Source organism: Aptenodytes forsteri, unplaced genomic scaffold (genome assembly GCF_000699145.1).
Source record: "Aptenodytes forsteri isolate BGI_AS27 unplaced genomic scaffold, ASM69914v1 Scaffold23, whole genome shotgun sequence".
Taxonomy (NCBI): domain Eukaryota; kingdom Metazoa; phylum Chordata; class Aves; order Sphenisciformes; family Spheniscidae; genus Aptenodytes; species Aptenodytes forsteri.
In genome coordinates this window covers 2,364,003-2,391,138 of record NW_008796043.1, presented here as the reverse complement: position 1 = coordinate 2,391,138, position 27,136 = coordinate 2,364,003, and the positions used below count along the sequence as shown (strand labels likewise).

The following is a 27,136-nucleotide window of genomic DNA, read 5'->3' as shown; positions in this document are numbered from 1 at the left end:
TGGCGGGGGGGGGGGGGGGTTAAATGTGTGGGTTGTTTTTTTTCTTGGTTTTCTTCTGAGGACATACATTCATTAATCATTTAGCAGCCCATAGACACGTGGCAGCCTGCCTCTCCCAGAAGCACTGCATTTGGGCCCTGTTCTCTAGAAGTTATATTCAGTTGTACAGCACAAAAGCCCCAGGAGAACTATGTGATAGTTGGGTGCCAGGTTAAGTTCAAAGCAAAACACAAATTAAAATGCAAAACGCATTTCATATCAGGGAGTGGTGTACCTGTTGGCTGGAAAGGACTCACCTAAGTAAGTTCCCTACTCCAGAGCAGTGTCCCTCCCTGTCTCAGATCTCACCCACCTCTTTGAACTTAAAAATTACCCCATCAGAGCTGTACTGCTCCACTTCCACAGAAGAACAGGTATAGCTCTCCCTGACACCACCCGCTGCTCCCAGGGAGGCAAAGCCCCGGACAAAGGGCTCTTTGTGCAACACCACCTTCCTTGACCAGCAGACAGCATTAAATTGCACTTGAAGGAGTGAAGAGTCTACATTGAACATAAGACAAGGAAGCACCCCCTCTGTCCCCAAAGTAACACAAGTTAGCAGCAGATACCATAAAGCCATCAAGCAAAGGACGTTTGCCAGTCTAATGTTTGTTCTCTCCAGGGCCATGAAGAGAGCCATACAGCATACTTACAGAGGAGCCAACATACTATAAACATCTAAGAGTGCTCAGTATCACCAAAGAAAAAATCCAAGCTCTTCCAGATCTTGGATGCATCAGCTTCAGGGTGGGTACTGAGCAACAGCAGCTGCTGTCACCATCTCAAGACAACTAGGAGATGCCTAACTCACACCATACTTCAAAGCTCTCCTCCCTCAGTGTCCAAGGTCTGATTATCCCAGAGAGGGCAGCAGTAGGCCTGCTGGGACTGCAAAATTGTGTCTTAGAGGCAGGCATGCCTTTGGACACGAGAGAGAAACTTCTGCAGCTGCACATTGCAAAATCTCAGGGAGCTCTTCTGCTCCACCGCTGCAAAGGCAAGGTCACTCACTCTTGAGAAGACCTGCAGAAAGCGTCTTCCTCCATGTTAGCAGGACGCAATGAGGAACAGGCCCATCAGGCACTGCTCCATGATTAACAAATCAAACCAGTAGAAACAGGTTTCAGTAGGATGTTCACTGTACACCAGTTCTAACACCAGAGAAGGGACTTCTGACTCATTCCCACCCGGCACCCCACCTGGGGAAGGTTCACGTAACAAGGTGTTATATTTCCTCATATAAAAGACATTAAGAAAGCTATCAGCACACTTAGGTAAGCAATTGGACAGGGCACTAGTGATTACTCTGTATTGGCAATTGCACACCTTCACTATGCGGTGGGGAGGTATGAGTTCACAGGAAGAGTATTTCCAACACCCCGGATGTGTTACAGTGTGGCACACCCTGGAATAGGGTGTTACTTTCTAATGTCTTCATAAAAGTATTTTCTTTATTAGTTGCCTCCTAGGAGCACACAGATGGCAGCAGCGACACAAGAGGTATTCCCTCCAAACCCTGGGCAAAGCTGAGTAGAAGCTTAAAGAAAAAGGTAGGGTTTGGATTTTTATTGTTTTTTAAACATCATCTCGAGGGAACAGCTTTGCTGTCAGAAGGGAAAAAACCCTCAAATGGACGGGAGACCAAATGAACCATCAGTTGCAACAACAGAGATAAGGCCCTAAAAAACAACAGTAAAGGTCCTGTTATGATTTGATTAAACGTGGGAGTGAATATTTGGGGCAAAATAACCTAGATGCTGCCAGCCCATCCCAAAGTACTTTTTCTTTCATTGCATACACTCACCAGTACTAGCACGGCCTTTGAAAGATAAGACTACGCTGTGCAGGTGAGGGCACGCACGCACACGTGGGTCACTCCACAGCCCTCTGTGCCACTTTTCCCATACAGCAAGTTTTAAGCAACCACATCCAACTCCATCAGCTTTCAAATCAGTACTCTGCACACCTCAGGAATTGTGGCCACATAACACAGGCATTTACAACAGGCTGAACCTGGGTTGTTTAGAGTCAGAGCAGAAGACCTCTGTGCTTGAGTTGATGAATCCTGAAAAACGCTTTTAATAGTTTTGAGCTATATAGCCCTGGAAGGTAACAAAAGAAGGGTCAGACAACACCCAAGGGCCACAGTGCTCAACCCCCCAGACAGTGTCTTCGATGCCTTTTAGTTATCACAGAATACGTTTGAGACGTGGTCATCAGCACCCCTGGGACACATCTTCCCACGCAGGTACCTCTGCAGAGGAATAAGGGGCATTCCTCTTGATGAGCAGCAGCACAGTGAAGTCTAATTCTGCAGGACACCAACATGCCCTGTATCTTCCAAATTCAGATCATAAAACGGTATTTTCCAGAGGCTACTAAGGGAGACATTTATCAAGGTAAAGATTACAGTGCTGCCTAAGCCAAAACTATCAGTAACATTTGTCATCCGCTGGAGAGTATGGATGATACACACTCACTTGAGTGAGTGTCACTAGAAATTTAGTATTAAGGATATCGTAGTACCAGGAACAATATAAAACTAGTTCAGATAGAAAGCTGGTAAGACCTTCCTGTAAGTATCAAGTATGAATTGTGTACCTGAGGAAAGAGAAGGACACCAAAGCAGTATGTCCATCTGTTGTGATGGTTTACCTTGGACGCTTGTGACTCTCTCTCACGCCAAGACAGGGCACTATCAGGACAGTAATTGCGATCTGCTCTCCATTCTATACGCATGTGAAGACCTCTTTTGTTTTAGGAGCCAGAAACACATTAGCCATTTGGTTTTAATTACATGAAAATTGAACGGAATGCTACATTAACTTCAGCTTTTACCCTAAAGAGAAGTAGACTGGAAAGAGTGTTCAAGAGGGAATGGTTAGACTAACAGCTGTCATATATGACTGTTATATGACTCAGGTTCTCTTAATGAGATTTCACTTAAACATAAAATGCAGCATTTTCCTTCTTTAATAAGGCTTTATTGTATTTAGGTTTAATAAGTGTATCAAAACCTGATTTGGCAAGTAGCAAAACAAGATTTACTTTATACTCGTATTTATATATGTAAGTGATGACTTTGTGGTACTTAAGCCCATAATCTCAGGATAATAACGTAAGTTTCAACTTCCCTTCCCGCTCAACTGCTGCAACCAAAATAATGCTGCAATTTGCTACATTAAAATTCTGCTAGGGGTTAAAAAAAGAAAAGTTATTCCATTAAAGCAGAAACAAACCTAGAAAGTAATTTTAATGAACTCTTACATTCCATCTCTAAGGGTCATTCTGGTAGGTAGTACATCTTACTTGACAGAAGTTTAAAGTTAAGGCCGGCAAAAAGTCAGTCCTATAATCCAAAATTTATACAGCAATACAGTTTACAAACATTTGCCTATAAGGACATAAAATCCCTCCTCTAAAACCAAAAACTAATGGCTGAGCCATTAGTTGTGCTTTCTGCAAAGACTGAAAGCTCTCACATGCAAACGGAGGGCTGTGCCAGCCAGCTCACACAGCAATTGCCACCTGACGGCACTACCTTTCGGTAACAGCATGTCCTCCTCAGAAAGGTAATGATTCTGGTGCGCTCCCGCCTCCCAGCCTTCCCAGAGCTCACTGCAGAGCAGACACCCCAGCTAGCTCCAGAGCTAGCGGCATAACTGCGTCAGGTCAGCACCCAGCCCAGCAAGCCTTCTTAGGCAGCTACATTAAACTTTTGCCTCTTTAGTGTGGGGTTCTGGATCCCAAAAGCAGTAAATGTGAGGCATTGCACAATGCAGCACTGAAAGTGCACTCAGTGTTAGCTTATAGATCTCTGTATGGTACTCCACAGCAGCATAAGTTAATCTTTAGGGTATGGAAGATGTCTCTAAATGCATTTAGATGTTAGCACCCAAGCACCAGATTGCAGTGCTTTGCTAACTAAACCTTCACATGCTTAGACTCGTCTCTCCTTTCTTGTAGGCAAGCCCATCAGACATGCTCTGGTACTGCAAGTTAGCACTGACCATGTTTGTGAAGTTCCTTTGGCAGCACTGGAGCCCATCGAATACTCAGTAAGTGCCCTCACTACATGGCAGTTTCTGAACTTTCATGTATTTCCATCTCATTAACGAGGGCTTTATGGCAGGGAACTTTCTGGAGATTGTTTGACAGCAAAACGTATTCTGCCAACTAAACACACACTCTTTTCCTGCATTAACACAAGCCAGGAAGAAAAGCACATTGATACTTTTGCAGTATCTTAGGGGACAGATTTTGATTTTGTTGGTATCTATGTAAATTTAAGCAATGAATGAATAGAAGTATGAAGAGTCAGGAAACCCTGCTTAGCAGATCTTTGTTAATTTCTTTAAAAATTAATAACCAAGCTTTAGTAGACCCCTTAAGATCCAATCTTCTTTCATGCCAATAATCATTTTCTGTTCTCCTTCTTCCAGGAATCACAGTGAGGATTTTAAAACACAGCATTCAGCTTGAAGGAAGCGAAGTGTTTATCTGGCCACAGCACTGAAACTTATGCAGCCAGGAGGTGTCAAAAAATAAGTGTTACTAAGCACAAGCGTTAGAAACTGTTTGTACTAAGAAAGTTAAATTCAGAGAGTTTTAAAGCCACGTATATTATGACACTATATGCCATCAGACCAAAGCTTTTAAACATATCTTAAAAAAACTAATGTTCCAGAAGTGAACTTCAAGGAGAAACAGTACATAAGAAGGCAACTCGTGTAAATTTCATCACTGAAATAGGGTGCATCGCTGCAGTTGCAGCACTGGTGTGATTGAAATAAAACATTTCAGTCAGCTCTTGTACAACTCAGCACACCCTCATTGCACCAACACTTTAAAGGAGACTGTAAGAGAGCTGAGTAGATTACTCAGTTGACAACTGGCTATACAGAAGACCAAGTAAAACACTAAGCCCACATCTTTGCTTCGTAGCCATAGCTCTTTCAGTTCACACTTTCCAGCTTTTTAAATTTTTGTATCTACTGCAGTAAGATAAGCACTTCCCACTCATATGGTATTGTTCTATTCAGCTTGTGAATAAGGATGTTAAGCAGTAGGAAACAGTATTAAAAATCATTTCCAAGGAAAGTAAAAATAATTTGAAATTGTAAAATAAATATGGATTAGTTGCATCATACCTACTTGGAACAACAGTATTACTGCATCATCCAAAAAGGCAGACAGTGACAAGGAACTATTGACGAGCATTAGTGTAAAACTGCAGTATTATTACGAAGGGTTCCTGGATTTTAAAATGGAAATATTAAAAAATCCCCTCCAGCTTGAGCATGCCACGAAGTGTAAAACCCATTCCACCTTTGACCGAACATTTCAAGGCATTTTCAAACTTTCACACTTTTGTCACCACATTCACAGATGAGAAACCAATTCTTCTACGTAGCTATGTGTTTTGTCAATGTGCTGCCCAATGAAATACATCTATTCAGTAGCGCTGGGAGTAAGTCAGTATCTCTTGCACTCTGTAACATTATTAAAACGTTAAGTCACAGACACCGGCATCAGAGGCTTAGTTAGCTTCACTGTCAAATAAGGTGATCACTTTAAGTGGTAGGCAATTCATTCTCTTTGGATTTGTATTTCAGGTCAACAATAGCTTTACCTGCATAATGTACAGGGATTTCTATCTTTGGCCCTATGACGTAGTGACCCTCCTCCAGACTGTGAGCTGTAATTGTTGTCCACTGCCGACATGAATGAATCAGAAGACAATCGCTCTCTCGAAGGCCTTCTACAGTTTCTCCTGAAAAACAGATGTAGGTTTTTAAAAAAATCACACTTATTGCATGAAGAATTAGGAAAACTTCACAACAAGCATTTTATTCTTATTGTTGTTTATTTTTCAGATGTTTTGATATTTAAAAATCCAATTAAATAAATTTCAATTCTACCCAGTATTCATTTTTGCAACATAAGCAATTTACCTTACAGAAAACAAACATAAAGCAAAACAACTCAATGCATGAATACAATACCACAGAGATGTAATCCAGATTATTCAGCAGTGACTCTGGGGCTCCTTTTTCACCTTTCTGCATAAACAGACTTTTCATATCTCTATTTATGTCTGCCTATCTCACTTAATACGAACACCTGAGAGCTCTTTTATTTAAATAAACATGCCACGAAGTGTAAAACCCATTCCACCTTTGACCAAACATTTCAAGGCATTTTCAAACTTTCACACTTTTGTCACCACAATCACAGATGAGAAACCAATTCTTCTACGTAGCTATGTGTTTTGTCAATGTGCTGCCCAATGAAATACATCTATTCAGTAGCGCTGGGAGTAAGTCAGTATCTCTTGCACTCTGTAACATTATTAAAACGTTAAGTCACAGACACCGGCATCAGAGGCTTAGTTAGCTTCACTGTCAAATAAGGTGATCACTTTAAGTGGTAGGCAATTCATTCTCTTTGGATTTGTATTTCAGGTCAACAATAGCTTTACCTGCATAATGTACAGGGATTTCTATCTTTGGCCCTATGACGTAGTGACCCTCCTCCAGACTGTGAGCTGTAATTGTTGTCCACTGCCGACATGAATGAATCAGAAGACAATCGCTCTCTCGAAGGCCTTCTACAGTTTCTCCTGAAAAACAGATGTAGGTTTTTAAAAAAATCACACTTATTGCATGAAGAATTAGGAAAACTTCACAACAAGCATTTTATTCTTATTGTTGTTTATTTTTCAGATGTTTTGATATTTAAAAATCCAATTAAATAAATTTCAATTCTACCCAGTATTCATTTTTGCAACATAAGCAATTTACCTTACAGAAAACAAACATAAAGCAAAACAACTCAATGCATGAATACAATACCACAGAGATGTAATCCAGATTATTCAGCAGTGACTCTGGGGCTCCTTTTTCACCTTTCTGCATAAACAGACTTTTCATATCTCTATTTATGTCTGCCTATCTCACTTAATACGAACACCTGAGAGCTCTTTTAATTTTTAAATAAAGGAAAAAAAGTAGTTTCATATGTTGAAAAATCAGCATCACACTACCCTACAGCCACCTGAAGCCAAATCTTGTTCATCACTATGAAGTAATTGGGTATCACACTTGCAGGTACAGAGATTTCAGCTTTGTCATTCTATCCCTTTGCAAGTCACTGCTTAATTAGTCATTCCTATGTCTGTAACGAGAATAGGTATAGAGTGGGGGAAAGGGGGGGGGGGGAAATTAACACACACCAAAGTCCTCTCTCAGAGATAAATTCAACCAGAAGCTCCCCCCAGATAATGTCCAGCTCATCTTTGTAATGCCCTCTCTCATACTCTTGTACTCTGGTGTCTGTCAAATCCATCCCGAACACAGCCAGAGATCCAGCTCTCCTTTCTTCCCCTGTCCCTACCAAATCCTCTGCATTTCTGCAGAGGATCTCCCTGCAGAGGATCTCCCCTCCTCCACCGGTTGCAGTGCCCGATCAGAACTAGAGTGCTTTCCTTGGCTTTCCAGCAGTTGCAAAAGCCACATTAGATAGACTACTCAAAGTGCCAGCTATACATCTCAAGCATGATATATGAACAAAATTTCATAGAGCAGGGCGTATCACGGCAGACTGCTCTTACATACCTGCAGTCCTGCTCAGTATGCTCCTGCATTAAACATGCAGAAAACAGCCTTTCTCAAGGTGCCTTTAAAGCAGCCATGTGAACTTTCAGGAACACTTAGTAGACACTAAACATGGACCAAGAATAATGAAGCTTTAAATTTCATTTTCCTTCTGTCCCACCAGCCCTCTGCAGTTACAGCCAAAAATAAAGCAAGTAGTTTAGCCCTGGAATCAAGTTTGGACAAAACCCATCCCTTTCAGCTACTACAACAAACTGCACTCTCTCTTCACTGTCCTCTGATATTCTTAAAAGCCACTGGAAGAATGAGGCTTTCCTCAGCCTGGGGCAGCAGACACTTCCCCTGTTCAGTCTCTGCAGAGGAGAGATACTTCCCATTGAGCTTTTTTTTGCCCACACCAGGCAATCTTTTCCACCGTAGGCAACGGCCACTACACACCCCATTCCTGCCTGATTTCATGCTCCCATTCTATCAGAAAGCGCCCTCCTACACGATTCAAAACACAGCAGCTGGTGCGTGTGAGAATTGTTAGATTTTAAATCAGAAGAGACCATTACGACCATCTGCTCTGACACTCTCCGGCCACAGGATTCTGCTTGTTTCCTCCAGAAACTTGGATTTGGCTAAACAAGGGAGAGACCTGCCCCAGCCCGCAGAGTCTGAGAGATGGACATCCCTGGGCCTGCTGTCCCGCAGACCGTTAAACCTTAAAAAAAGTTCCTGTTTTGAACATTTGGGGCTTTAACTTATAACTGTGGATAAACTGCTGTTATGGGGGTGTAGAGGGGGAACAAACAAACAAAAAAAGAATCAAAAGGTATACAGAGCTCCTTAGTACCAGTTATACTTGCTCCTATGAGGTACCATTTCCAGGTTTCCTTCTTTTTCACAGCACAGAAAGTAGCTTCCAGGTAAGCAGGACATTCCAAGAACTGGTTTCCAAGTGGTCCTTGGACCACGTCCCTTGGCAGCCCAGCCAGGCAGACAGGCTGCTTAACACCAGTTCCTGCTCCCTGGGAAGCACCACCTCTCCACCCACAGTGCGCTGGGAGAAGGGACCTCAGGAAGCCTACGGAAGAGTGGCAAAACTGCCATGCAGCACCAGAGAACTCTTTGGTCCCATCCATATCTTGAAGGAAATTCAGATATATCTGTTAGAGGAGTCATGCACCCACTAAATTTTACCAAATCATCTGACTTTGAGCATATCCTGTTTTCTGCTCGCAGGGCAACTCCTAATAGGTATAAAAATTATCTTCAGCTTGCTGCAACAGAGGTTTACAATTTTGGGGGAAAACACAGTAATAATAATATACAGTATTATTTGAAACTCATGTTTCAGTTCAGAGAGTTACACTCATGCTTTCTATAATCCACGGCAACAAGTAATTATTCCATCCCACAACAAAATAAAACCAATGACACCTAAGGGAAGAACTAGTATTTTACTAGTTTCACTGACAGTGGTAAACACATTTTGAAGACAATACAAAGCATCTCTGGTATGCTTTTTCTCTGCCTTACAATCTGTAGGTATAAGTTCAGAACGTTGCCTAAAGGAAGGCTGGATTCTACATCCAGGATTGCAGGGAAATAATTACAGTATGGGTCACCCTCAAAGAGTCGGAGAAAGATATTCTCAGGAAAATAAAGACATCCATTATGCAAAGGTGCTTCCAGTCATAGCTCACATGCCACGATCTGTTTAAGTGGTTACTCCACTAAAACTGGGTGGGACAGGTGAGTGTAAAAAGAGATTACGAAGGCAGGCCCAAGAGTGACTACGTAATTAAGTCTGCAGCTGGAAGTAGCTGTATTTTTTAAACAGAACCTTGGAAACCACAATTCTTGTTACACCAATTATTTGCTCCAACTGATTACATTGGAAACGAATTTTGTGCTTTGCCACGGGAGATTGAGCCGAGGAGAGAAGGTGGAACGGATGCAATGGGGAGTTCATGGTCCCTCCCGCTCCCTCACAACAGGCAGGTCTGTCCTTACCAAGCCCTGATCTTTCCTAACCGTGGGCAAGCCGGATTCCTGGGGTTGCTTTATAGGAAGAGGCTCCTTGTCACCAAAGGGATTAATGGACTCACAAAAACACCTGGCTAATGATGCCCTCCATGCTATGGGAGGAAATACAAGGAAAAGTCAAACGTGACTGAGGACAACAGAACATGGCAATACACACTCTCTTCTTTCTTCCATTTTCTTCTAGTCTGTCTCCCCCTGTAAGCCTTGCTCACTGCCTTTAAAGCGGTTTCCTCCTGAAGAGGAGGACCTTTCAGGCAGGAGAATACCTCAGACCCTAGCTACACGACTCAGCTCCCAGCCCAAGCACAGCCCAGACTTAGCCCTTTACACTTTTCTCAGCCAACCATATCTTGCAAAACAGCCACACATACCCAATCTATTTTTTTCTCCTGCCTCAGTAACACAAGTTGTGCAAGCCTTTCATTAATCACATTTTAACTACGTGGGAGAGAACTCGGCAGTCCTCACATCCACCAACTATGCAACTCGGTTCTCACCTATTCAACGTACTCCTGCACTGCTGCTTACACAAAAATCAGACGCCATGAGAAAACAGAGAACACAGGCCACTCATCTTTAGTAACAGTTTTGTCTCTTATGATCAAATACGGATTAGCTCTATTTTCTCACCCTCTCCTCCCCGCCCCACATGCCTGCCATATAATTAAACCACTACAAAGAATCTACAGGCAAATACTTGCGTTGGTTTTTTTTCCCCCAAATAAAAGTCAGAGAAGCAACGAACTATCACATGCAATTCCCCACCCTTCCCCAAGTTGCCTACCTCTTTCCAAAATATGAGTCAAGTTTATTCATTATAATGCCCAAGACTAAGAAACCCACGATTCGCTAACAGCGCCTAAGCCCTAAATAAAGCATCAACGCCCATCCTTGCCTGACAATAAAAGCCTCACACCTCTGAACTGAAAAGTTAGCCAGTATGTTCCTACACAAGCTGTCCTCCTATAAGCACTCTGACCACAACCCGTACTTGGGCTACTTCGTCATGCACCACCGAAGCAGCGCTGCAACAGCTATTCATGTGTTCATTGTAAATAAGATGTATTACCATTTTTAAATTACATGATCCATTTCCATACAATTTCTAAAAATACAAATATTGCAAAGCCCACTATTGCTCAAAGGCAATTGCAGAGGGAACACTGACCCCAAAAGGAAAATTGTTCACATGTTGATACAGTTAAAAAAAAAAAAAAGAGGTAATTGCTTAATCAAGATTCCCATGCTTATTAAACACCACCTACATTAAATGCCAATACCTCTTTAATAATTCTTTCTAGTTCCAAAACTGGATCACCCACATTTGCCAAATCTTGGCTCTGTCATTGTACACACTCCAATCTCAAATTAGCAGTTAAAAACTGTAGCAAGACTGGGAGCAGGATACCTCAATCTACAAGTTCAGAGACGAATGTCTGTTCTCACGTGCAGCTTTTCAGAACCAGATGAGAAAACAGTAGTTTGCTATGCGCAGGGATTGAGTTTATATATGGCAATGCTGCAGCACAGAAGGAAGCTCATTTCTTTTGAAGTAAGCACTGACCTCCCTGCAGGTTGTTGCCACCACTTACTTTCTAAAGACACACACTTTTATTAGTTTAGCATTTCACAATTTCCAAATGCCTGGAGTAAAGCCTCAGGAGTAGAACTGAAGACCACTCCAGTTTTGAAGGGTCTGAGCACTCCCACCTCCTCCTGGATCAACAATTAAAGCTTGGCCTGTTACGGTCCATAAATGAAAATTCACGCAGGTTCCACATATTCTGGTTTGCCAAAGACAGCAATGACTTTTCAACACCAACCACTGAAGAAAAATCATGAAACAAATGAAAAAAAAAAAACACACCCCACTTTTAAGGTTCTCCTCCTAGTATTGAAAAACTAACGTTCAAGTCACTGCAAAATGTGCAGACCAACATGACTCATTCATTCACAGAAACTCTTCTAAAAATAACCAGCGATCTACAGGAATATAAATGCTTTATAATGCCACACACTTTGTCATCTTGGCTAAGAGTTTGCATCACTGCCTTAAAGCATAAGCTTTGCGTCTGGAGACATAAAAATAGTAGGTAATGAGCAATTCAGAGAAAGAGAAGAAGTCGCATGCAAGGTTCCAGCAACGTAACAGATACCATTTACACACGCCAAATGAACTAGCTACCATCTCCTCCTGCCAGGAAGATGGTTACGGAAACATTCCTCTCATCTCATTCATCACAGAAGACTGTAAAGTGAGCTTAATGCTGTCCCTTGCACATCAGTTCAAGCATGCAGAATTTGCTCCTCCTGGAACAAAAAGGCTTACAGAAAAGAGCTAGGAGCTCATGACAAACTTAAGATGGCTTTTGTGAAATAGCTGGTGAAGAAGATGCCTGCGAAACCCCAATGAAAACTCATCAAGACTTTGGGCCATGTGTTTTCGTTAAGCCTGAACACCATCTGCATGCAGGTAACAGATGTCGTACAATTAAGTGCATCACCCAGCCTGCCTTGGTCAGTTAAGTAGGTGGTAAGTTTAATTATTCCACCTAATGTTCCACAATCGCATAACATATCATCACATAGGAAAATCTCAGCAACATTAAAAATCATTTCAGTGGGTGCTCAGCCAGATACCTACAAAACCACACAAATGAGTAACTTCAACTTTATCCCCGCTCAAGCTTACACTAACATTTGCTAGGAACGAAGGGTTAATTTGTGGAACAGCAAAAAGAAGTGGCTGTCTGGTCAGGTGAGCACGTCTGCTGTGAAATAACTACGAAGAACTGTCAGCATGTGGCTAGCATTACAAGGGAAGACTAGCAACCGAGGTTTATTTTGCAACAACTGGAAGCTAAGAGAAAGATTAGAAGCCAGAAAAAAGAAAGAAGTGAGGTTCTTACTTATTTATCATGCTATCATCGCACTGAGGAGCCTTACTTACATGGTATCTGCTTCACTGGACATGCAGCCTCACTGGACTTTCCCTGGCTGAGGACCAAGCAAGCCATGCATTAAGATACACCTTAGCATTATCCTACAGCATCATGAAAAACAAAGCACAGCCCCAGCTAGTATGAAATGAAGTTATAATCTATTGTTAAAAAAAAGAAGACAGTATTATGGACTTCATGGCTCTGTGCAAAGAGATGTTTCAGGTCAGAGGGAGGTCACACTGCTCGCACAAATACAAATGCCAGAGCTGCTTTTCCACTCCAAAAGAAGGAATCTACAACACTGTACACCAATCAACTAATACAAGCTGTCTGGTTTTTGGAAAGGCCAACTTGTGTTTCTGCAAACATTTGCTAGACACATAGCTCCCACAGAAGTAACACCTTAAAATGAATTCAGTTTCAACTTATTGGAAGATTCACAGCAGGTAAAAGCTGAAGCCAAGGCCTCCTCTCAGCACAAAAGGTGAGGGTCCCCCATCTAAAAATGGGGAGCCCAGGGCCTAGTACTGATGAGACAGCACACCTGAAGAGACCGCACACAGGTCAGAAACACCCAGCTGTGCACAGCAAGCACCTCCTAACTGTGGGCACTGCACACACTAACTTCAGTCTCCTCGGCAATCAGGGTCTGCGAGCATCATAGGTACCTGCAGCCTTTCCAAGGTAGGCTTTGTGGTATCGCCAGGTGTTAAAACCAGGCTGGGTACCACAGCATCCTTTTGCCTTAAAAAAAAAAAGAAAAAATAAATCAATCATAACTCAGGGCCATTCTCATCTGGGAATCTGTGTTTCCTTTCACTGGTGGGCTCATCCTTTACACAATCTTCAAACAGCTCCCAACACTTTGGTTCTTGTTCAGCCAGTTGGTTGGACTTCTGATCTTTTGAAATACAAGACAACAAAAACCAAGGTGTAACTGTCCACAAAAAACCAGCAGACAGCAACTCCTTGTTCCATACAAAACAAGTAAGCCAAAAAAGATCAAGCTGTACATCAGGCTGTATCAGAAAGATTTTTCACTGTTAACTTCAATTTGGTCTCGTTTGATGCAGGGACACATGGAAGCATCACCAGCGCTCAAGAAGCACTGCACCAAGTATGTTGCTTTTATGTTAGTAAGAGTACAAGTTCTTTGAAAAACATACACAAAAATACTCCAAACTGTTAGCATGGGCAAAACCGGCAAAGACAACTCCAAGCAGTCAAATTTTCCAGTATCTTTGAGGCTTAGCATCTATTTTTATTGGAGTCTGAATTCAAACAGCAGTATGAATTCTTTCACTTAGGGGACAAGACTGAGCTCCTAAATAACCCTCTCTGGTTTTAATACATGCAGTGGAGGAGAAACAAAAGAAATGAGTATGTGACAAGTCAGTAGAAGATGAACCTACTATATTCTATTTGTTAATCAAATACCTGCAGTGCTGTCATACCTGACCATCTGATGGCAGTTGTCATCAAGGGGAGGAAAGAAACAAGTGAGCAAATGCCCTTTTTCCTTTAGAAGCACAGACTTCATCTGAAGTCATCGAGTGGTTTTGCTGTTCCAGGCAGACTGAAACTGCAACAGTGCACGGGACAGCTTCCATCTGACTTCCCATCTACCACAATCCTATCAACATACAATCCTTCACCTCCAGCACTCAGTCGTATTACCGCAGCAACATCTCGCTGGCAGAACAGGTGCCTCTTCTCCTACAGATCATTTCACTAATACTTAAAGCTTTCTTCTCCTATAATGCCGAGTTTGGAATTTACATTTTGGGGGGAGAAACATGAAGTTCTTGTTAAATCTGAATATTCAAATTAGGGCAATTAATTTAATTTTATTTTATTATTATTTAGCAGGTCATGCAACCTTTCCTCATGACAAATAACTTCCATGTGAACTCTGAGGGAGGGTGGAGGGAGGAAGTCAAACCTTTTGTTTTCTGCATGGTGCATCATGCTCCAGAGTATCTGTCAGGCATTTATCTAGGGAGACATACCTCAATGAATGTCAAAGACTAATAAATATTAAATTAGAGTGCTTTGCTTGCTTAAGCTTTAGCACTGTGCTTGGTTACTGAGTCAAATCTCAATGAGCTGTTCAGCCTGCCAGTGCTATTTCTTCCGCAAAAATAAAACTTGCACTGGTCTATGATGCAGGTCAGAGGAAAAATTTCATTAGGAGCAGAACGACATCTGAATTTTCCAGTTTGAAGTAGCAACGGGAATTTCTATGGAAAAAATTCACATTCTTGTAACGTTCCTTAACAAAGGAAGGAAAGAAAACCCCAGAAATATTTTGTTATGTGAAGAACCCCACTTGTAGCAACATTAATGAACATTGGATCTACAAGGATTGAAAATTTTATGGGTTTTTTTGTCACTGTGACTGAACAGATGCTTGGAAGAGTTACTGTTGCATAAAATGCCTAATGGCAGAGAAGTAAAAAGAGCATGTAATTGTAGAAAATACTACTACTACCAAAGAAAAACCTGCTTTGAAAGCCTTTCCATGTTAGCACTCTCACTTTGTCATTCCATACAGACACAAAAAAAGGTTAACAAAAAAAAAAATTATCTAGCTGATCAGACAAACCTCCTTGTTTACAGAAAAGCAAAACAACTTGCATGGTGGTGTATCATGCAAAGTCTAAATACAGACTGCCAGTGAGTTAAAAGGGTAAATATTGTAATTTCTAGGAGCAAATATTGTAGTTTCTAGGAGCAAGATGGAAAAAAAAAACCCAACCAAAACAAACCCAATCCATGTTAAAATTTAAACATCTCAGGGCTATAAAATGTAGTGTACTAAATTTTTAATTTAAAGTGGGCTTTAGGAAAGCCTGACAGTGGTCTCATCTGACTGTCTGTGTCTGAACATAGTGGAAAAGGTGAAAGCAGAGGGCTCTGTCCCCAGCTACACAACCTTTTGAGCTTGCAACACAAAGATCTGGAATAAAAATTGCAGTTATGTCTGGGACTGTTAATAATCAACCTCACTTTTCAGTTTCCCTTCTTCCTTCTCAAACAATTTCCCGAGTAGTTTTAAATATGTGTTTCTGTTTAATTGTTCCATTCCTGCAGCACATTCATTTCTGCTGGTTCCTATTATCTGGATCAACCAATATTTCTGTCATGATTCAAACTGCAATCAAACATGCCTCTCTCCAAAGAAATCCAAAGTAATATTGACTTGACCTTCCATCAACTGCATAGACTCCACATCTTTCAGTGGATGAAAGGCCTCCCCTGACAGCATAAGGATTCATACTCATTTTGATTTTAAGACGACTTATATTCTTCCTTCCTTTACCAAAAACAAGAAAAGGGAAAAAGTCGCAACTAAAGCAGGGAAGATCAGGCAAAATTAGTTGAAAATCTTGTGTGCTGTCTCTCAAATTAAGATTCAACTAGTTGGTCTTCAGAGTCGCTTTTTACATTACAAAAGATTTAAAAAAAGAAAAAGTGGGTTGTTTTTTTTTAATAATATTTTTATTTGAGCCACAGAAGAGCCCAAGCATCGAAGCCAGCTCAGGTTGTGCCTCACAAACTCACCAAGAGTTTCGGACTGCCTCTTTGGTACTTCGCTACAGAGACCATGTAGGAAACGCCCAGGAGAATCATCCAACCCCGTCCAGCCCAGACTGAGACACTCAGGTGCCCAAAACTGCTCGTCTGCAGCAAGGTCCGTTACCAGCAATTACACTTGTCTCAGCCTTGGATGGTAGAGGGAGAGACACTGAATCTTCTTGCAGCTTCAGGAAGAGCTGGGCAAGATGGATCTACCCAAGATGCACCTACCCAAGAAATAGTTTGTCCAAGATTAAGCCTTTCCTCGCTGTACACCTTTTTCCTCGGATGAAACAACTGTTGTTGCCTACGGTTGGCCACGCTGCAACAATTTTCAGTCGTGTCTGAACAACAGGGCATCCAGTTTGCTTCACTGACCCTACCTGCTTAGCGAGGGAGGGGCAAGGACAGCATGACCATCAGACTGCCTAACATCACTACTTGCGGTACTTTGTGCATTGATGTAATCCTTCAGCCTCACAGTACTGTGATCAAACTTTGCTCTGGGTGACCATTAAATATTTCACAATCAAGAGAAACGAGATAAGGCTTTATTTCTGCAATTTCCAATCCCTCTGCAAAAGCCTGATACAATCAAATTGCTTCAATCCAACTGATGCTGAACTCAAGCTATCACCCACTAATACCTAACAAGGGAGCAGAGACTCCCATCCCTCTATTCTTTATCCCTGCCAGCAAGAAGACAGATTTAATTCTTTAGGATTATCATTTTGCTATTGGAATGACTAGATATACCAGTACCGTTGCAACAAATCAGCATAAACCATAATCTTGTTACAAGGCTATGGGACAGATTAATCCACTGAAAAATCCAGTTTGTTCCAAGACAAGCTTTTCTCTAGCTGCAAATACACAGAGACAGCATCTCAGCAAGTCTTCAAAAAAACCTGTTTGACCTACTGCAGGGAAGAGAAGCACAAATATTTTAAATAAACACTAAGTGGAATTTTGGTGCTGCTGCCACGGATGGTAAACGCTCTGCTGACTTTAGCAGTCTCACAGTTTGAACCTTGGCATCTTGCTTTCTTTGTGTTCACAAGAAAACCAGTGGGGGAAAAGAAAAAAAAAAAAAAGAAGAGTAACAACACAGATTTCATTGAACTTTGTTTGTGTTTGTTTCAAGCCTTCAGAACAAACATCCCGGAATGACAAACCTTACTTTTTATGAACTCAAGACAAACAAGCCAAAACACATCTTTCAACACAGACTGCTCTCCACCCCCACACAGGGGAAAAAAAAACACTCAGTACGACAACATCTTAACATTTGCATTCCAAAACACAGGAACTTTCTGCTGCTGTCATAATTACTCGTTATTAATGCTGAGCATCATCAGATGTAACTGCAGATTTGCTGTATCCTCATGACAGATTTAGCTGTAAGATTGATCCAACAGAACAGTCAATCACCATGGTTACTTACAAACCACCCTAGAAAGTCTCAGCAATTCTTTAAACTATGCTGATACCCTCCAACATGTTGAATAGTGCCAACTATTTATCATGGTATCTTATATTTGAAGGGAAAAAAAGTTTTTAAAAAAATCTTAGAATCACTCGATTAATTGAAAACTGATATTTTTATGGAATAAAGTTTTCTGGTTTTGAAGTCATCTCAGATCACAAATCTGAAGCGTTAAGAACAAAGAACGCCAAGTTTAACTACACTTAAAATGATCGTAGGTTAGAAATATTGAGAAGGAGAAAGCTAACTAACTTTTCATTGCATGCAAAAGAGGTTCCAGCCTAGTTTAGTGTTACCATAGAGAGGGAGAGAAAGGAATTTTTATGTCGGTCTCATGTTTAGTTTATTTTCCATTTTGAATTCTCATGGCCAAAGTCAGGGGGGGGGAAAAAAGATTTAAAATATTTATTTGCCCTTTGCAATCAAGGCACCACGTTTGGAAATGAGGAATCCAAAGAGTAGCTTTCATAAGCAGTCTGATAGGTACGGATAAAGAGAATGATGGCGCTACCTGACCAAAAGAAAAACACGGCAGTAATGAGACTTCTAAGCAGCCTGCTGCAATCCAAATCAGCTCCTTTAAATACTTCATTAAGAGAGCAGAGGTTTTCTTTCATTAGAGGCAAGCATTCCTCATGCTAGAAAACCCCTGCTCAGATGCATCTATAAATATTGTGAGGTCCACTGGAGGATACATTTCCAAGTGCCTGTTTAGCATCAGGTGCCTAGCTGGAGAAGCTTAATACTTAGAGGTGGGAGGTCAGCATTTAGCATTGCACTACGTGCTTTTACTAGCTTCCTATTTATTTCCAAGCACAGATACAGAATGGTTGCTTTAATTGATAAAACTGCAGGTGGCTGAGCACCTTAGCTGCTGCAGAAGTCATCTCTCCCCATGTCCAATGGTTGGGAGTCTGGTCAGGGAAGTCTTTTCTGAAGAAAATTTTAACCCTACCAACCTCATGGATTTAAGACCTAGAATTTGATGCTAGATTGCCCTGGCAGACAGAAAAGCAGCCTATTCAGACTTTTCCTGGGCACAGCGTGAGAGCTGGGCAGCTCTCATTGACAGTTATTTATAATTAGATGGTATTTTAAAATAGTATCCAAGTAAACATGCTCAGTCCTCTCATTATATATCCCAAGTCCTAAAGAGACACTATGCTGCTTTGTGTTGCACAGCAGTGATCCCTGTTTGAACTTGGGGCATCTTGGACAAGCTCCCAATTAAAAATAAAGTAGCCCAAATGCAGGAGCTGCTCAAGCATCGTTTTCTTTGGCTTTGAAAGAACTCATCATTACACTTTAATTTATCTGATTTTTTTGCAGCCTGGGTTAAGGATGGAATAAAAATAGCTGGAAGCAAGCAAAAGTTCAGCTCTGCTCTGAAGTCGGGTTGCCACCTGGCTGCTTGCCCAGTGGCCTGGCCCATCTCCCCGTGCCCTCAGAGACCGCGCAGGCACTAATTGATTGTGCACACACGGCACCCGCTTGTTGGGCCTGCCGTTGCCTTTACATTTTAGCTGTGTCCATCCTACCTCTTCTGCTCAACCTGGAAAGATTCAAATATCACTAATAAGAGGGTAATGCCTCTTCAAACACAGGCTGACCGCATACATGCACAGAAATTTTGGATGTTCAACTGTAATTAGGCACCTGTTTGGTTTGGTTACATACTCGTACAGTATGAGTATCTGAGCAATATGAGAATACTAACAAGAGGAATGCAATCAAAGCTGCACCTAATTCTTTTCTCATCAAGAACAGTCCTAATCCTGAATGCAATTTATTTCCATTGTTTCAGAGAAATCTACACTTAAACTGTAAGTTATAAAAAGAATGGCTTTGTTTTTAATAAACATAAGGGATAAGTGAATAACATCCCTTTGATAATATTTTTACCATCTCAAGAAGGCACAAAAAGAAAAAAATAAAACCCCTCCTGTGAAGAGGAAAGCTTCTACTTTTGGTGAGCAGCAGGCAGAACACAGAGTGAAGAAAAGCCCATCATGCCTCACTTTCCCCTCGAGGGCACATTTATCTTTGCCCACAGGCCATTTGGTCTTAAGATATTTTGTTATATATTGACAGGAACCCAAATGATATTTGACAATGCAACCCATAAAACATGCAACAGAAATGATCTCCTCCTCCACTTGCCCTACATTCAGCTGCAGTGGTGTTGCAGCTTTCCTGTTTGTCTACAGCCACATCCTGGGTTCGGTGACTGCAACAACATGCGTGTGTAACTAGTCACATTTTGTGTTTTCATATGGAACCCTATCATCTCTCTGAGTCACATGTGCACCGATGCTTTCTGTATTTTCCTGCTATGACTATAATGTAGCTTCACATTTGGAGACTAAGACAGAAAAAAAGCCTGACCATAATGAAATTACATAAATGCAACTCAGCTATTACCCAATGTGTGTGGTTATGGCCCCCTTCGAAGAGGAAAAGGGGCATTTTGACCTTTTAATAAATAGAAGCCTGAACAAAACTGTTAAGAAAGAAGCAGGAATAGTTTAATGTTTTGGAAACCAGTCGTCCACAAGGATATACACATAAGATTCTCCTTCTGGCTAGTCACATCATATAACAAATGGACAATTATTCTTGCAAATACACAGCACCTCCACTCACTTTCTGTAAGTCAAGCAAGCAGTCAGTGCTGGCTGACAAAAGGAAGCATTACATGCAAAGCCTACCAATTCACATTTGAGTCCTGCCAGCAAAACTCCCTTTACTGAAGTTAAACCAAACAACATGTCAACAGCAGAGTGTAAGACTCCACAGAGGGAGATCCCATCAGTACTTAAAGGGGGCTTATAAGAAAGATGGCGGCAAACTTTTTAGCAGGGCCTGTTGCGACAGGACAAGGGGGAATGGCTTTAAACTAAAGGGGGGGAGATATAGACTAGATATAAAGACGAAATTTCTTACGAGGGTGGTGAAACACTGGCACAGGTTGCCCAGAGAGGTGATGGATGCCTCATCCCTGGAAACATTCAAGGTCAGGTTGGACGGGGCTCTGAGCAACCTGATCTAGTTGAAGATGTCCCTGCCCACGGCAGGGGGTTTGGACTAGATGACCTTTAGAGGTCCCTTCCAACTCAAACTATTCTATGATTCTATGATATAAACCACCTCTCTGCAGTGAAGCCCAGAACACCTGTCTCCCTCCAACAGCAACGAGTTGCAGTTCAAATTTCTGGTCTCAGTGACCAGAAATTTTCAAGTCTCTAGAAGTGTCTGAAATAACTTTCCCTGCTTGCTTTCTCACCTCTGGTAGCACATACACAACTGTCACTCCTGGTACACGCACAGCCGAAAATCATGCTGCTGTCTGGTCCTAGAAACACCCCGACTTCCTCCAACTTGAGGGAAAAGAAGAGGGCATGGAGGGATGGAGAAGCAGAGTTTGCACAGGAGCTGTAAGAAGCTGGAGGACCAGACAAGAACACAACAGCAATGTGCCAGTAGTGCTGGAAGAGGTGAAAGGAAGTACTACCCTACTTGAAGGCAAGAAAGGATAACAGAAAAACGGAAGCAGCTCCTTGTACTGCTCCATTCTGCTACTGCTAGACAGTACTGGGTGTTTTACCTTACAGCAACCTTGGAAATGACTGCAGATAACTTGCAACACCTACTGGAAGCCCACAAGTGCAGGACAGTAGCCTGGGGGATGGACTGAATGATACAGACTGGAGCCAAGGGCTCTCTGAATCCAACCATGCCCCAAAGGGACCCACTGAAAGATGCAACAGGAAAGCTGGACAAGCAGAAAAGATGTGTGCACATGTGCCTTTCCCCATCCCCCCTATATAAGAAGTTTCCTTCATCTTCCCACCCCAATCTTCTCTCTTTCTTCTCCAAAATGGTGAGGTGCCAGGAAGCAACAAGAATAGTCAGTGCTTGCTTTTGGTGGGGCAAGTAAGTAAAACTGCCAGTTGGAACAACAACAACAAAAAAGCTGCAAGCAGAAAAACAAACACATGGGAGGGGGTATCCGAGCGTTTGTGGATTACTTTGAAATAGTTCTGGAAGTAATTTAGTAGCTGAGTATTTAGACTTTATGACTCTTACAAACCCAGCTGCAAGGCGAGCATGCTCTGTTTCAGTCCGGCAGCCCAGCTCGCTTCAGCGCTCGGCAGCAGCCATGGCAGCATGACGAGGAGCGGGGGGACGCTCAGGTAACGCCAGCAGGCACAATTTTGAAATGACTGCTTAGGGTACACACAGGGACCTTCCTCCACTAGTACCCTTGGGTCGGTCTTGGGCACACAGTCTCTCCCTTCAGGACAGAGTGAATAAGCAGTTTAGGGTGGTTAATCTCTAGACTCTCTCCAACTAGCCCATATCCTTCTTGCAGAGGGGAACCATGTCCCAACGCAGCCTCGCGTCCAACACCTCGCCTTCAGAGGACGCACACCCCTGCACTGCACCCCAGCTGGCGGCTGCAGCCCCCCAGCCTTTCCCCGGAAACCTGCCACCCACCGAGCTACGTCCTCACCCACGCCAGGCACATGTTTTGCCACAAAGACGCAGAGACAGCAAGCAGAGCTGTGCGTGGCACGCACTGGCCTGTCGAAGGGGGCTTTTCAGCTTACTCAGCTTTTCTTCCCACTCCCCCAGCTCTGACTGTAAGGAAAAACTCCCCAACTTCCTCGCCGCCACCACTTTACCAGAAAGGTTTCCCCTGCTCGTTTCACAAATACAATTGCAGCATGTTGTGTTTTACGTAACATTTACATTTGAGTCACTAAAGTTCAGCCCTGGCATGAGGCAATTCCAGTATCAACTTCATCAGGTTGAGCTCTCAGGCATCTTCCAGCCTCCGAGACCATATTTAAATCTTTATCCTTGGTTCTCTTTAGGAGCCCAGCGACATCCTCCCAGGCCAAGGAAACACGCATGAGTCTGAGTTCTCCGTGATTACAACTTGCACCAGTTATTACACCAGGAAAGAAAAAGCCAAAAACCAGAAGGGCACTTTTCAAACAATCTTGCATTTCCTGAAGGTTTGCACCTCCCGGAAGCTCCAAGTGACCTTCCCCACCACAGCAAGATTTGCTACTTTTCATGGTAAAATCACCATCCACTCCTCTGCTGAGAGCATGCCAGCTCTTGCCTGAGTGTGCATATGCTGTGGCCCCTGGCACAGGGGTCCCCAGGCCCCTTGAACCCACAGCTCCAGCAGCTCTCACTGGTCACTTTGGGTCTGCATCGCAGCTTGATCCAGACACTCGCTGTGCGTTTTGCAGGCTCAGGAGCAGCTCTGTCCATACAACGGGCTTGGTCTGCAAATGTCTGTAGGATTTGGCAATTCTTGCTCCCCACCTGTAACCTTCATAACATCTCCGTGCTCATTTCTCCCACTTACAGTCAGCCACTGCAGTAGCTGTTGGTGTTAATGCCTCGTATGAGCTAAATGCAGTTACCTCTCTCTCCCCACCCTCCCCGACAGACACTCCACTGACCTCTTTCTGAAGGCCAAGTTTCTGATCGCTCCTTTGCACAAACTGAAAATCAAAGTGAACTACGGGATGAGGAGGCTGGACTCCAAACCCTCCCCAACCCCAGGAAGACATTTCAAACCCCCAGCACACAGCAACGAGCCCGATGGGGCGATACACCATGCAGCAAGCAGTACAGGAGATAGAGACATAGCAGCTCTTCTTGCTGATGCAATGCCTCAGCCAAGTGTGCAGGTGCTCTGGCAAAGCTGCGATATTAACAGTTTTATGCTGACATGCACACCACCACAGAGACTGCAAAGCAGACGTGGCCCCAATCCTCAGCAAAGACACACTCTTCAATCTGCTTATGCACCTCGATTTTACATTTCTGCGCTAGGCCTTCAGATCAGCAGGTTTGGCTTACAGGTGAAGGTGCAGCGAAGTTAGCTCCACAAGCTTTTCACGCTGTAAATGGTATGAAAATCACAGACCACAAATGCTACGTAAAACTTGTTCCAAAGGGAAGCACCATTAAAAGCAAAAATTTCAGGCTTGAAAAATTGGCTGACTGGGTTTTATGAAGGTTGGTTTTGAGTCATATGCAATCCACATTAAGATGATGAATATTTTCCTATAGGGGAGAGACTCAAGCTTCCCTAATCCAACCAACTTGTTACTCCTAATGCCAAAAGGGAATACAGCAACACCCATGCCCTTCGCTGCTGACAAACCACCACTGGAATGACTGGAACACGCTGTAGCTCTTCCCACAACTTCCATTGAATCCTGGAGCACCACACCACGTTGTCCAATATCCTCCAGCACTTCGTCTTGGCATACTCCCTGGAGTTGCCTTTGCTGGGCTATTACAGGGAGTGCCAATTCACGTAATAACCAAAGCCAAGAACACCTAGTCCCAAAACAGCGCTTACAGACAAAGCATAAAACAACAAACCCCTTCTTTCCTAGGCTAGACTTGTAGCATTCCTTACTACCGTATCTTGCAACAGCAGCGTATGATTCATCACACCACATTTGTTTTAAGATTAAGGGTTTTACTAACTGTTCAAGACACCTTAACTCCTTTGATTTTATGTATATCTTGTGCCTTATCTGAAAGCTACATGTAATTTAAATGTGGGGGGGGGGAAGCCAAGGCACTAAGCTTCCTCTAGGACTTTATCCATGGATTTAAAGTTACAGCACTTGAATTCCAGTTAAGAAGAGACTAATGGTGTTTCACCTTTCAATACCTGAACTACAGAATTACCCAGGAAGAGTTTGTCCAGGTATATACACAAAGGCTGCACCTAACAGAGCCAAAACTTTAGAAGTTGAAAGAAAGAGCTATAAGTTTCACACCTTGTATGGCAGAAAAGAATATGAACATTTATTAAGTATGTAAGAAATAAGAGCAAGGCAACTGTTCTGCATCTTAGCAGCCCTACCACACTACCAAGGATCCAGTGTAGTGCAAATGGCATACTGGTTAAAGAACATGCAGTATACACTATTGTACATCAAATCATTGCCAAACGTGAAAGCAGCTCAAAGAAATAATGGATTTTTAGGTGTAAAATGGGTATGCTGCTGAACTCTATCTGCCTCATTGGAAGCCTGTGCTACTCCTGGGAATAGGTGTTGCCAAGTTACTGGCCTCCATTTCCAGGAGGGCACTATAATCTTCACAGACACCCTTCAGTAGCTGCAGATTTTAAATGAATTAAAAGCTTTTTCACTAAAATGTTTCTGGAACACATCTCTGCCAGCAGAGGAAAAGAAAGAAAACCAAACAACCAAAACAAAAGCCCAGGAGCAGTGGTTAGTGGCAACCTGTCAATTGTTTTTTCACTCAATTGTCTTGACGGAAACAGCAGACCACAAGGTAAAGGAAGAAGGAAGAGGAAGCAAGGAGGAGATGCTACTGAGATTATACTTTAATGGCAGAACACACAGTATGAACAGTTGGGAGTTTCAAAGCTGCTCAGCACGTAAGGAAGAAATCAAGCCATGTGGATACAGTATATCTTGAGGATTTTTGCCTTCGAATCAGAGACACTTGTCTGTCTGCCCAATATATGAGAACTGCCACCTACCACACCACAGTACGCAACAGACGGCCACACCTAGAGTGGGAAATCAGATCACGGCCATTGCCCAGGGTCTGAGCATATCTGAAACCTCTTTCTCGGTCCACTCAAAAGCTTTGCCCTACCCCCACATGATTCCTTTTAAAGATTTATTCAATAGCAGACTACTGAGACACCCTGCACTAGCTTCTCGAAAAGAAGGAGGTCATTCAATACAATTAAAGCACGGATAGCAGCATTCAGACCTTAAAAGAATAAGTCTCTTTGTAGTTTCAAAGTATTGTTCAGCTGCACAGATAACCCGCATTTGTAGAGTGACGCAATATGAAATTTTCATTATGTACATGGCCACACTGTTCTATTGAGTACGATGTTCTTTGATAAGCTGCGAGGGTACTCAGTTTCCAGATATTTGGAACTGGAATAAGCCCTACAGTAATGTGCTGCAGGGAACAATAGTCCCCTGAATGTGACTGGGGTAGACAGATGTCACCATGAAAAGTTTTGAAGTGGGAGAGAAAAAGAGAACCTGAAATAAAATAAGTAAGTAAATAAAATCTTTTCATCTCCAGGAGCAGTAGCAGCACAAACTCACTATTCACCCACTGCTGATACTCAGAAGAGTTCACTCAGGGGTAAGAAAGAAGAAATCACCCTTTAAATTTGTTACCTATTTTATAGATTTTTTTCTTTCCTTATAGCCACTGTTTTTATAGATTTTTTTCTTTCATTATAGCCACTAATTCTGTCATTTCATCTTACAATAACCACACATTTACAACACATGGAGAAGAATTTCCTTTGGAGTCTCAGTGGCTCATCATGATCCATGGTCTCCCTTTCAGAAAGGTTCAGCGTGGTTTCCCCACCATGCACAGTAGGGAATCACTTCTCTACGAGTTGAGGACAGTGCCACTATGTTTGATCCCAAGAGCACCAGTTTCCATATCATCTTTTTTTTTTTTTTTTTTAGAGCATGTAGAAATAGGTTTATCCCTTGTGAAAAATAAATAAATAAAATCAGAGGACCACATGCCCTCTTAATTCCAGAAACTTTAGTCTTTGTACACAAGCTGTGAATTTCTGTGAACTCTTCCAGTTCATACCCAGTCTGTGGGTGAAAACTACCACTACCTACTAGCTGCTCTTTACTCGTGGAAACACAGCAACAGCAGCAGGGGGAAAGGGAGTCCCACTATGAAAAAGAATGACAGACTCTTGGAGTCCGAAGGGAGCAGTGAGCTTATGAAGAAAAGCTCGGCCTGAAGGTCAGCTATTGCTTTGCATAGATTTTCCAGATCTTAACCTTGATAGCATTTCTCTTTTACCCTCCAAAGGTATCCTCAGAAAAATAATTACCAGAAATTTAAAGCCCTGAGATAATCACACACAACATCATTTCAGCATGAGCAACAAAATACAGTCATAGCTTCACTTTTAGCCATTTCTACCAACGATCTGAAGACAGCCAACCCAAGCCTCGCGCACATCCGTGTTTTCTCCGAGACCAGTGACGCTCACCTGTCCCCCTCCCCCTCTCCCCCTCCCCCCCCAGCCACACTCCGGTAAGATCTTTCTGCTGCAGGTTCCCAGAGCAAAATCTTTTCCCCACTGCACCCACCCATAAGCCTCTTGCTCTTCGAGTCTTGCTTCTTTTCATCTGAAACAGCCCACTCAGTGAATTCCACAGTGTAAGATAAAGTCCATTCATTTTCTTTGGTACGGTGTTTAGCTCTCTTCTAGCAGTTTTGTATTTGAGTTATCCTCTAGAAATATTTAAGCTGTTATAAATGTTGAAAAAAACCCCCACAGAAAAAACATTTGCTTCCTCTCAAGAGTGACAGCTTTTTTTTTTTCCCAGTCTATTTTGTCAATCAATATAAAAATATTC

General features: G+C 42.5%; 1 protein-coding gene across 1 annotated transcript in view; it reads right to left on the bottom strand.

Moving 5' to 3' along the window:
* GAREM1 (GRB2 associated regulator of MAPK1 subtype 1) overlaps positions 1-27,136 on the bottom strand; it is a 105,496-nt gene that overhangs the window by 74,156 nt on the left and 4,204 nt on the right. The window contains exons 2-3 of the mRNA XM_009285657.1: positions 6,521-6,661; positions 5,672-5,812 (exon numbers count right to left, since the gene is read on the bottom strand). Of these exons, the coding sequence (XP_009283932.1) occupies positions 5,672-5,812; positions 6,521-6,661 (282 nt within the window). The remainder of the gene's footprint in view (positions 1-5,671; positions 5,813-6,520; positions 6,662-27,136) is intronic.